Genomic DNA, 12,916 nt, shown 5'->3' on the forward strand with positions numbered 1-12,916 from the left:
TTTTAATTTTTATGGCTTTCTATGTGAAATCTGAATGCACCATAGTATTCAGGAGTTGGTTAAGTTGGAGAACACATGTTTTATTCTACACTTATTATCGTAATTGCTGTAAACATCAATTGTAAAGATATGTATAAACCTATAATATATTTTCTTTTACTTCTACTCCACATACTTAGTTTCTTACACTATCGATTTTTTTTATATATATAATTGTAGAATGACTGCTCTTTCTAATGACTGAAAATAAAGTGCCTTATCTTATGAACAAAATGGAGAAATATAATATTTTCTGAAGGAGGTGAGGAATTTGCGTGTCACTGGTGCCTGTGTGGAGCAGGAGTCTGCAAGACTACCAACTGTACCGAGCTCCACGGCAGAAATCGAGTGTAATTTCTTATTGGAATGGAATGTGGTAAACAATACCTTAATGAGGCGTTTGGTAATGTTGATCGTGATATCTTGCTGAAGGATTTGATGTCTTTAGGTACGTGTGAGATATATTCAAATATCTGGAAAATTATCTCACGAACAGACAAATAACTGTATCAATATTAAAAAGTATAATAATGAAAAACAAGACATCTAAATACAATGCAGACACAAATATCTGTACGATGACTTTCTGCAGCAACTCTCGCGAGGCATCTTTATTTATTTTGGACACTTACTTTGGACCATAGTGATGCCAAAGCATATATGTTCCCACATTTCCACTTGCACGTTAGTTAGCTACAGCTCATTAAATTTACGAGTGGAGGTGGTAGTTCATACAGTAGCCACTAGGTGGCCATGGCTTGCTTAATTTTTATTTGTCTATTTATTTATGTATCTGTTTATTTGTTTATCATTATTATATTTTTTCGCATCCGACCTAGTTATGGACCAAAAGGTCTCCTGTCGGCATACTCCTCAGTAATCCTTTGTAATTGATCTAGTGAAGGCTGGAAAATAGCATATGAAATTTCTATGAAGAACTCCTATGTACGAATTAGAAAAATATGATCAAATTATACAATTTAATTACTTCTTTAGATACGGTTTCCTCATTTCCCTTGATTTCTCTGACTGGGTTAGCTAGAGAAATTTGAACCCCCTGGTGTCAGTCAAACATTAACCGGATATATTCCTGGTTAAATTAGATGTCCCAGGTTGCCCAAATGGACACAATTCCCTTGTGAAGGCTGCAGAAGCTTGGAGGCGGACACTACTTGTTCGCCTGGTGGAGTAAGGCTATCTACCAAACACCATCAAATCAAATAAATAGTAATACATTAGGGATAGAAAATAAAACAAGAGGCTTATTTCCACCTACTCAAATCGTAAGCACCCCCGTAAGGACCATTAGGTTTGTTGCGGTTTATATCTCTTGTATTCCTTTGAATTATGATAAAGGCCGAGTGGTGGTGAGAAGCGTAAACCAGGAGGCGCGTAGCTGCTTCCATGGCGTCATCTTTGCCCTAATGGTTTAGACTGTTGGGACAGGTCACAGCCACAGCTGGGAATCAGGAAGAAATGCGGGGTTCGTACCCAGAACTAAGCTTTTGCGAGACCAGCACGATTTCGATTATGCCACTAGTGCAGACAATTAAAAGTTTTCATACATTTGTACGAGTTTGCTATTAATCACTAACTTGAATTTGTAAATAGCGTATCATAACTGAAATTAGGGCAGTGAAAAAATACAACTCACTCAAGAGGATACCTAGATTTGTGTGGAAAGGCGGAAAAGAAACACTAAAATGATTTAACCTACCCGCCATGTAGTAGGGAGGACTTCCGCCTAGATGGCAGAATTGTTTGTTTTGGTTTATAGTGAATCATACCTTATCTTTGACAAATAGTGGAAACCAAGTCGAAGTAGGCCCAGAACAACTGCATAATGTTTGCTGGGATTACTACAAATAATATGCAAGGTAATTCCAACACCACTGGCATATAATATAGTGTCGTTCATTAAAGTGTGTTTGGTGCCATCGTCGATTGATGTGAACTAAAATTATCATGTATGACGTTCATGACGTAGTGTTTGGGGAAGGAATTGCCATTGTCATGCAATAATTAGGTGTGTTGGAAATAGCAGTAGGTACCGCATGGATTTTAGTCATTGGGATCCCTGGCTACAATCTTTCGTATCGAAAAGAAAATAAGGAGAATGGGAGGTCACCCCCACCATCTTCCATTTATAATTTTTATTGGAATTTACTTGAGTTTCATGTACATGTAACATTCAACATTGCAATAAAAAGACTTAGTAATACCTCAACAGCTCAGATTTAAACAACATAGAGTGGAGACTGCTTTCCACACTTAATGAAATGCTCATCCACTTTTAAGTAATTTTTTGTGTGACCTTTGGTCACTCCTTTCCCTACTACTAGACTTAATATGGTTTTACTTCATCCTCTTTGCACTTCTGAGGTAAATTTTTCTAAAGTAATATTCATTGAAAAACTACAAACAAATAATTCTGTTGCACACTGTTGATGAAAAAGCTCAAAATATTTGGTATGCAATGTGGAGTAAAGGTGCTTGAAGATCACAGAAAAAAAAGAGAGAGAGAAATTTTGCTGGCTAGAATGTCAGGAATGAATGAGCCAGGATTATAGTAATCTTAGGGACACTTAGTATCTGAAACATGCTATTTTATTAATGTTTTGTTGTTGATATTTTTATTTTGCAGACCATAATAGACCAGAACTTTACGAGGAGGTGAAGTTGTACACAAATGCTCGGGAGAGAGAAAAGTAAGTTGAAATTATACTTTATGGCTTATAAACATTAGAATTTGTCTTGATGTTTACTAGCTTTTATATCTGTATATATCAATGGGTTTTTTTCTCCATGTTAGTTACTGAGCCAAAGCATGCCTAGATTATTCACAGGAAAATATAGAAAGGGAATCTCTTATCCCAATGTTTTGTATATTTAGTTGCCTCGTATGATGTTTGGGAATACAATCTGGATGATATAACTTGTTTTTATTCAGCAAAGGGAAACCTGTATTTTTTTAAGTCTTTAAAACTTGTATTGATTAAACTATAGATACATATACCAAGGGCTTTTTTCTCCTTGCAAGGGAGGTAGCCGAAGTCAAAAGGCATAAATCTACTCCCACCCATTTCATCCCCACACACTCCACTCCCATTCACTCACCACCCCTCCCTCTTTTCTTGGATCCTCCTGAATGACGGGTCATCCCTGCATCTCGCCCACTGCCCTGGGTCAGAAGCAATGTAACAAGACACAGCACATCCAGAGCTAGGCCACATCATTTAATTAGCAACCCCTTGTCCAACCCCCCAATGGAGAAAAAGAGATGGGGAGAAATCCCTTCAGGCTGCATCAAAATATTACTCACTCATAACTACTCTCAAACCCCCAAACCCCACCCACTCCCATGCATCACAGCATCATCCATACACACCCATTCTCCACACACCCCTATCTTCTATCTTCTCTCTTATTTTCTCAACAGACATCCCCTTTTTTCTCAACTCTCCTTTGACCCCATCCATCTCATTCTTGGTCATCCCCTTATGTTCATTCCATCCACTTCTGCCTTCTACACTTCTTTTACTAATTTTTCTTCATTCGTTCTTTCCATGTGACCAAACCATCCCAATACTCTTTCATCAACCCTGCCTCCCAACTCCTTTTCCACCCCCACTCTCCTCCTCATCTCGTTTCTCAATCTATCCAGCCTAGTAACCCCTACCATACTTTTCAAACACATTTAAACTCTTCGTCTCTTATGTTTCATGTCATGTTTCTGCCCCATACAGTGCTGCTGGCAAAATCACCCCTTCATACAATCTTCTCTTAGCATCCATTCCCAAATGTCAATTTCTCATTACACTTTAATCCCCCAAGGCATTTACTTGCTTCTCTCAATCTGCATTCTACCTCCACCTCCACTCCTCCCTTTCCCGTCACATGTGCCCCCAAGTATCTAAAGCTACCCACTCACTTCAGCCTCTCTCCCTTAATACTCACTTCCAATTTGCTGCCATCCTCTCCCCTTGTGCATCTCATCATATTAGTTTTACCCACATTTATCTTCAACTTCCTCCTTTTGCACACCATCCCAAACTCCATCACTAACTTCCTTAATCCCTCCTCAGATCCTGCTACAAGTGCAATGTTGTAAGCAAACAACAACTGGCTCATCTCCCATTTTTCTCCATTTTCTTTAACCATCTCCAATCCCCTTCCCACTACCCTGCATTTACCTACTGCACCACCCCATCCATGTATATACTGAACAGCCATGGCAATGTGACACATCCCTGGTGAAGTCCCACCTTTACCTTGATCAAACAACTTGCTCTCACCATTTCTAATTCTAACACAGGCTCTACTACATACATACATATACCAAAGGCTTTTCCCCCTTACAAGGGAGGTAGCAAAAAAAACAAAGGCATAAAATCCACTTCCACACATTCCATCCCCACATATTACACTCCTATCCACCCCCCTCTCTCCCTCTTATCTTGGCTCCTCCTGGATGGTGGGTCATCTCTGCATCTCGCCCACTACCCTGGGTCGGAAGCAGTGTCACAAGACACAGCACATCCACAGTAAGGCTGCTTCATTAAGTCGGCGACTCCCCCTCTCTATCCCCTCATGCAAAAATGGACCCACCCACTCCCTTTTATGCATCACAGCATCATTCATACACAACCATTCTCCACTGCTCTCATAAAAACTCTTGACTGCTCTTAACAGCTTTCCTCCTATCCCATATATGTGCAAAACCTCCCACAGTGCCTTCCTGTCTACCCTGTCATAAGCCTTTTCCAAATCCTTTAAGGCCCAAAAAACATCCTTCCCTTTTCCCACAGCTTTCTCACATATATGTCTTACCACAAAAATTTGATCCACACAACCCTGACCTTTCCTAAACCCATACTGTTCCTCACCAGTTACTCCCTCTGTTCCTCTCCTAATCCTCTTAATCAAAACCCTCCCATAACCCTTCCCAACTACACTCACCAAACTGATCCCTCTGAAACTACAACACTCACACTTGCCCCCTTTTCCCTTGTAAAGCAGAACTACACAGGCACTCCTCCAGTCCACCAGCACTCCACCCTCTTTTAGACAAACATTAAACAACCTCACCAGCCAGTTCACCATCACTCTACCTCCGTTTTTTTGACACTGCATGACACCCATATGTTGATAAATTATAGATAACAGCAGTTATTTGTGTGTGTTCTTGCTACTTGTTGGGGGTTAAGATGCTACAAATTTTAATTACCTTAGTTCAATGAGAACCCAAAGATGGTTTGGACTTATGGAAAGAATGAGTGAAGAAAGACTAGTGGAAGGCAAAAATAGACAAAGTGAACTTGAGGAGAAGACCAAGAATGAAGTGGATGGATGAGATGAAGGGAGCATAGGATGCAAGAGGAATATCTATTGAGCAAGGAAGAGAGAGAGTGCTAAAGATAGGAATGAATCGCTAGTGAATGTAAATGTATGAGGAAGTGACATGGTACAAATGAATGTTCTTGTCTGTTCCATAAACTTCTGTAGCAGATGATGGGGAGTGGGACATGCGTTGAAGCTCCAGTTATCAGTCCCTGCTATGGAAGTGCTGTGTCGTGTAACATTGGCTTGGACCCAAGAAATATGGAGGACAGGGGTGACCCTTCATGCATGAGGTACTAAGATAAGAGGGACAACAAATGAATTTTTTGGATGGATGTGGGATGGGTTTAGGATGGGTTTGCCCTGACCAACCCCATTTAAGTAGGAGAAGGCTTTTTGGTGTGTGTACTCGTATGAATGTATTACTAAAGAATGTTTTGTAGTGGAAATGGGAGAGAGCCAAAGTAAGGAGTGATGTATCCAAAGTTGAAGTGGAAATAAGTCATGGTTTAGTGAAGAGTTGTTCTTCAGTTGAATAAAACAACTGTATAGCAACCTGGATGAATAGATGATCCCATACCCAAGATTGTTCAGAAAAAAGGTACAAAAATGTCTGGAAGTAATTATCACCAAGATAGAATTTTGGAGCCAGAGAACCTGATAAATAACAAAAGAGTAAGGACATAGGGCTGATGGGTATGCTTGTGTATTTTAACCTATGCATGAGGGGAAGGAGGGGAGGTCACCAATTAAATGAAGCAGCTTTGCTATAGATGTGCTGTGGGCGAGATGCAGGGATGACATGCCTGAGGCTGGAAGTAGCACTGTCAGTCGCAGAGAGAGTGCACCTTGAACCACTTGCTCTTACTTCTGTATCCTGTTTGGCTAACTGAGACTCAAAAGGACTTCATTTTGTTTAATTCGGTGATATCCTTCAACCAGAGGATACTGATGGGGGGGAGGGGGGGAGTATGTGTGAATGATATTTTGGCACAGCCCAAAGGGATTTCTCCCTGTCTTCTCTTTTTCTTCATGAGGGGACGGAGAAGGGGGGTTGCCGATTAAACGAAGTGGCCTTGGTGTGAATGTGCTGTGTCTTGCTGCATTGCTTCTGACCCAGGGTAGTGGGCGAGATGCAGGGATGACCGGTCATCCAGAAGGAGCCAAGAAAAGAGGGAGGGAAGGGATGTGAATAGGAGTGGAGTATGTGGGAATGAAATGGGCGGGAGTGGATTTATGGACTTTGGCTACCTCCATTGTAAGGGGGGAAAGCCCTTGTTATATGTATGTACAAGTATGTACACCCTCTACACAATATTTTGTCTCTTACTGAATAAAACTATTTGTTATCATCCAGAACAAGATCTGCAAAAAGTATTGTGGTAGTATAGGGGTTGATTGAGATAGTTTTAATCCTTTCATCCTGTATGGATCATGAATCTCCTGTCCAAAAGTAATGCTGAACACACTAACTTCTGATACCCACCACTCTCATTTACCATCACTACAACTCCCTTTTCATTTTACCTAAGAATCCTCTGGTAAGGGACAAGAATAAAGCCAATGTATACCATTGTATGTTGTAAAAGGCAACAGTATGTATGTGTGTATAATTATGCTGTAATTATTACCCACAACCATACTTGAATTCCATCGTTATAATATGTAATTTTTTTCAGGTATGACAACATGGCAGAATTGTATGCTGTTATCAATACTCTGCAGAGCCTGGAAAAAATGTACATCAAGGTGATAGAAGCACCTCTGTTTTTAGAATTAATTAAAATTATATAATCTTCAAAATTAAGACCACCCTTCTTCCAAATGCACTATTTTGATTTTGTTAGTTTTCCTCTCCTTCCTTTCCCATTCCATTCATACAGTTTGATATGTCTGTTAGTTTAAAGCTTTGTGTATGTATTTGATTAATTACATGTAAATTTTGTGTTTGAAAACAATGTAATGCATAATTTTTGGAACATGAAATGAAGATTTTGTTTCATGTGTCACACATGTGGCAATATTTGCACTATCTAGGTGTGTACCAAATTGTAGAATTGACCTAAAGCAAAGGTGAAAATGAAAAATAGATAAAATAATAATAAGTGACAATTATATTTAGTAGGACACAAGGAAAATTGAGAACAGTGTCTATTTTACTGATCTTATTATATATTAATATGAGAAATATAGAATGTTAAGAGAAGTTGGAAGAGATGGTAATAAAGCTTAAGGGAGAATTTTTAGTTGGTCATAAAAATGATTCTAACTACTTTGAGCATCATGAAATATCAATTGCATTTCAGGACGTTATCTCTCCAAAGGAATACACAGCTTGGTGTAGCAAGCTCCTAGTTCAGTACAAGGCTGCCTTCAAACTTGTGGCCAGTGATGAGTTTCCCAATGTGGAGGCCTTTGTGAAAAAGTACAAGGTGGGTAAACTTAGAGGCTGTTATGTCAGTTTCTTTTAATCCAATATATCTTTCTTACATTGCTGTTTCGTAGTGTCATGGAGGAGAGTCATTGTACGGAGAGATTTCAATCTAGCTAGAAGATCAAAAGATTGGGATTGGAGAGTGAAGAGAGCAGGGTTTGTTGGAGACCAAGTAGCCTGGCAGTAAAGAGTCACCTGGGGAAGAGGCAATAGTCACCCCTTCACTGCCTAGGGATTTTTATAGACATGAATGAAATAGCCTGGCAGTGAGCAGAAAGAAAGGAAAAGAGCTTTATGGAAGAAAGTTCTCAACTGTTTGCTCTCAGTAGGTTGACAGTAGATCCAGAGCAAACGTTGAATATGTTTTGTATTTTTATGAAATATTTGATTTGTTTTTAATTTGTTTATCATTGTGGAATACTACACTTATCTTGTTTTTTTCGATCTGTTCATAGTTGGACTGCCCAGCAGCACTTGATCGCATTCGAGAAGGTCGACCCATCACCATTAAGGATGACAAAGGCAATACCAGCAAGTGTATTGCTGACATTGTATCGGTATGTACATCAGGAATGTTTTGTAGTAGATACCCATGGTTAATCCCTGTCAGGTAGGACAATAATAGGCCTGCAATCCTTAACTAATGGAAGGTGTGTGTGTGAGCTCTTTTCAGAAAATATCTAACATTTAATTTTAACATAACTCCCAGGGTCATTGGTAGCACTGAAGAGTGGCACTAGTTTTGAGACTTGACCCAAGATCCTTCAATCAGTTTTAACTACTTTTCCTCCACATTTTCACATAGAGAGCTCTTCCACTTTCCTTCCATTAATGAAGAAATGAACCAAGTAATACAACACAGACATCAATCCAACTCTTTCGATAACTGTTGCTGGTGTAAGATTCCAGTTAGTGACACTCATAGCAACAATTATTATTTTTATCAGTTGGGTATGAGGAGGATGTCTATTGAGAAAGGAAGGGGGAAAACAGAAGACAGGGGTGAGTAGAGAACGGTTGTGTATGGATGATGCTGTGATGCATGGAAGGGAGTGGGTGGGGAATGGGAGGGGGGGAGGGTTTGGGAGTGGTTATGTTTTAACAGCCCGAAGGGATTTCTCCCTGTCTTCTCTTTTTCTGCATGAGGAGACAGAGGTGGGGATCACTGATTAAATGAAGCTGCCTTGCTGTATCTTGCTGCATTGATTCTGACCCACGGCAGTGGGAGAGATGCAGGGATTACCCATCATCCAGGAGGAACCAAGAAAAGAGGGAGGGAGGGGTGGTGAATGGAAGTAGAGTATGTGGGGATGAAATGGGTGGGAGTGGACTTTTGCCTTTTGACTTTGGCTACCTCCCTTGTATGGGGGAAAAAGACCTTGGTATATGTATGTACTTAAGAAATTTTGCCCATGATTGTATATATTATTTTACATATTCACAATGTGACATGACAAGTTGAACTGAAAGTCATGGATTTGTATTTCAGTTGTTCATTACCCTCATGGACAAGCTGCGCCTGGGCATCAGTGCTAATGACGAACTGCAGCCAGACTTGAGAGAGCTACAAGACAATATGACTCGGCTTTCAATCATACCCCAGGTAATATAAAGAAGTTATATCAAGGTAGAGAATATTTATTTATTTTTATTTTTATTTATTTTTTCTCAAATATTAGTATGTGTACATCTAGAGTAGAGGATAATACATGGCACTACTTTCATTCTCTTTGTTACCACATTCATCCTCTGCTAGAGTAGGGGACAGACCAGGAGACGGAGTGATTGAGAAGTGTGGAGTGCCAAGTAAAAATCATAGTGGAGAGTTAATGGTGGAGATGTCTTTAGAAAGTGATTTGATGATAGCTTACACAGTATTTAGGAAAAAAGTTATACATAAGTACACATGGGAGAGGATGGTGGATGGAAGGATGGTTGATAAGGTTTTAATGGAATATGTAGTGGTGTCCAGGAGAAGAGTAGGAAGAGTTTTGGATGTCCATGTTCTTAGGAGAGAGAGTGGGGAAATATCTGATATATATATAATAGTACAGGTAGTTCTCGTTTTGTGCGAGATATGGGTTCCTACAGGCTTCGCACAAACTGAAATCGCACAAAAAAAAACAACAACATATTTTCCCCATAAGAAACAATGGATAATAGGGGGGATGCGGGTTTTGGCCCAAAAAACTTCCATTTTTGAACGAAAAACACATTTATTTGACTAATAAAGTGAACATGTTCTAAAAATGTATCGTTCTAAACCTATAAGTAACACTAATGTGTAAATAAAGTGTAAATAAAGCACCCATTAACACTCAACACGATGCTCCCTCACTTCTCACAGTCCCTCACAGTCACTCGCCATCTTCGTCTGTGCTGTCCACCTCCTCTGGCACATCCACTTCCACTTCCACTTCCTCTCCTATAGCTTCAGGGTCATCCACTTCCTCTTCCTCTTCTGTCACTGGTTGCACAGGCGGTTTATTGAAAAACTCAAGCATGGTGGTCTGGCGGTTTTTCTTTTGAAATTCAGTCTGCATTTGAGTGTAGCAGAAAAGTGTGTCCACTTTGTTTTGGGGCCATTTTGACGAATGAGTAAACTGGCTGGACTGGCTGTGACTGCAAACACACGAGAGGGCTGTAAACATTGAACTGGGAGCGGGAGCGGCCGCCTGTCGGCAGGCAGCGGAACTACGTATCTGGCGCACTGTTTGAAATGCGGTTGGGGCAAATCGCATCTTAGCGAACAGATCGCACAATTTTAATTAATTATAATATTTTTAATGTCGCATCTTAGCGAATTCGCACAAACAGAACACGCACAAAACGAGAACTACCTGTATTAGTATTTATTTATTTATGTATTTATTTATTTATTTTTTATTTTTTTGTGGAAGGTAAGTTGAGAGTGGCGGATAAATGGAGAAAGAGGAACAGGGCAGAAAGTAAGGAGTTGCTTAGAGTAAAATGTTTAAATGATAAGGAAAAGGAGCAGAAGTACAAGAAGAAGCTGATAGAAGTGTGGGAGATGGTGAAGGATGGAGTGGAGGAGGAATGGGGGTGTTTTGAGGAGAGAGGAACAAGGTGTGCAGAGATAAATGTGTGAAACAAAAAGGATGGGAGGGAATAGAAAGAAAGGTGGTCAATGGTGGGATGATGAAGTGAAGGTTATTCAAGAAAAGTGAGCATTGATGGACTGGTTGCAGAGTAGGATGAGAGCAATAATGTTTAGATCATTTTTTGTCAGCTTTGCCAACTTTAAAGTTGCCAGTGGTCTCGATGCAGTTTGATTGTTGCACTTGTTAAAAAAATATTTAACAAATTATTCCTTTTCAGGACTTTGAAGGTCGGGCCAAAGTATCCGAGTGGCTAACAACCTTGGATGGAATGACAGCAGATGAGCAACTTTCAGAAACGCAAATACGACAACTCATCTTTGACTTGGAATCTTCATATAATGCATTCAATAGACTGCTGCAGCACACTTAAACATGATGATTTTATTAGTTTATTAAATTGAGCCAAGGAACTGTCACACTGCAAACTAGCAATCACTGCAGTTGAGACATGTCCACTTGCTTGGCAATACATTGTAGTCAAATTGAATGTCTGACACAAGATGGACAAGGTGACCTGAAACAGAGATAAGGTTTGATAAGTAGTTTCTTTTTGGGAAGGGATGGATTAGGGTTGGGTTATTCATAGTGTTCTTGTGGTCATTCTTCTTTTCGTATAGTTCAGGAGGGTTGGGATTTTGTAGAGAAATGTAAGTGTGGGAGGGAACCTTTTATCAGAGAATTTTGGCAAAGTGGAAAAAGAAATAATGGAGGTTAAAGAAAATGGAAGTGGAGTTACGCTAAAGGTCATTGCCATCACTGTTTACTTTTTGCTTTAGATTCCTTGTAGTGATAGGATGTGTTACAAGAGAATGTTTATTGTCAGTGCTGGAAACTTGTGTGTATGAGAATTTAAGATGCAAATTTAACATTAGAATGTCATTGTAGAATGCCTTGGAATCCTGTACTGCCTTCTCAACTTTGAGAATTTGTTGAAAATTTATTGGCAATGGAAAATTTATTTTGTATTTGAAACACAGATGGAATGAGGTAGATTTTTTTTGTTTTAGATACAAAAGAAAAAAAATTGCCGAGAAAAGACAAAGGTTATGAAAGTAGATAAATAAAGATATGAAAATTAGTTAATGAAATAGATGTGATTTATTAAGTGGCAAGCATGTGAAAGAGATATATCTAGAGACCTGTGGGTGAGATATAAAATCACAGAAAGTAGATAGATCAACTTTGAAAAAAAAAAAAAAACATAAAGTTTTGTATATGTATCTGTAGTCACAAATCTTTTGAGAATATGGTCTGTCTATATACCAAGGGCTTTTTTCCCCCTGACAAGGGTGGTAGCCAAGTAAGGTCCCAAATTGACAAGTGTTTGTCATTTTTGGATGCAGTGAGGATCATATTAGTTCTTTTGCTGTTACTCCTGTGTGAAATATAACTGTTAGAGGAATACAGCAGAGTGTTTCATGATTTCCTATGGCCTGGGAGCTGCTGTGTCCAGGTGTTCCTAAGTGCAGAAGGGTAGTTTTTCTTTTTTCTGTAAATATGTAAAATTTGTAGGAATATTCCTTTTTAATTTCTTTCATTTTCCACAACATAAATGTAAGTGTAAAGGCAAGTGTTGTAATTCTTTTAAAAGGAATATTAAAATTAGTATTACTTCTATTACAAAAGTTTTATGGGAGAAGTTTCATTGAAATAAAGCATTAAAAATGCTGTTCAAAGTTCTGATTAAAAAAAATTCTTATCCTTTGAATGGGAGATGGTCCAATTGTGTTATTGATTGGATGCTGTGAAGTAGAAAGTGTAGAAAAGGGAGACCAGTTATATATAGAGAGGACAGAAATTTGCAGAAATGATGCGGGAGAGGTTGGCTGTCATACAACTTGTGGGAAGGTTTGGGAGAGGTCCATGTTTGGCAGTAGACTAAATAGTAGCTGATTGATTGAATGATATCCTATGGTATATACATATACCAAGGGCTTTTTCCCCCTTATAAGGGAGGTAGCCAAAGTCAAAAGGGATAAAT

General features: G+C 39.2%; 1 protein-coding gene across 1 annotated transcript; it reads left to right on the top strand.

The window, feature by feature from the left end:
• The first annotated feature begins 1,765 nt into the window (after positions 1–1,765).
• On the top strand, positions 1,766–12,604 carry Vps28 (vacuolar protein sorting 28). The gene is made up of 7 exons (XM_076185857.1): positions 1,766–1,916; positions 2,684–2,747; positions 7,059–7,128; positions 7,686–7,811; positions 8,269–8,370; positions 9,303–9,416; positions 11,153–12,604. Exons 1-7 carry the CDS (start codon positions 1,883–1,885, stop codon positions 11,303–11,305), a joined length of 663 nt encoding a protein of 220 aa, XP_076041972.1. The 5' UTR covers positions 1,766–1,882; the 3' UTR covers positions 11,306–12,604.
• The last annotated feature ends 312 nt before the right edge of the window (positions 12,605–12,916 follow it).

The sequence above is a fragment of the Oratosquilla oratoria genome, chromosome 1 (genome assembly GCF_046742065.1).
Source record: "Oratosquilla oratoria isolate Oo_2021 chromosome 1, ASM4674206v1, whole genome shotgun sequence".
NCBI classification, from domain to species: domain Eukaryota; kingdom Metazoa; phylum Arthropoda; class Malacostraca; order Stomatopoda; family Squillidae; genus Oratosquilla; species Oratosquilla oratoria.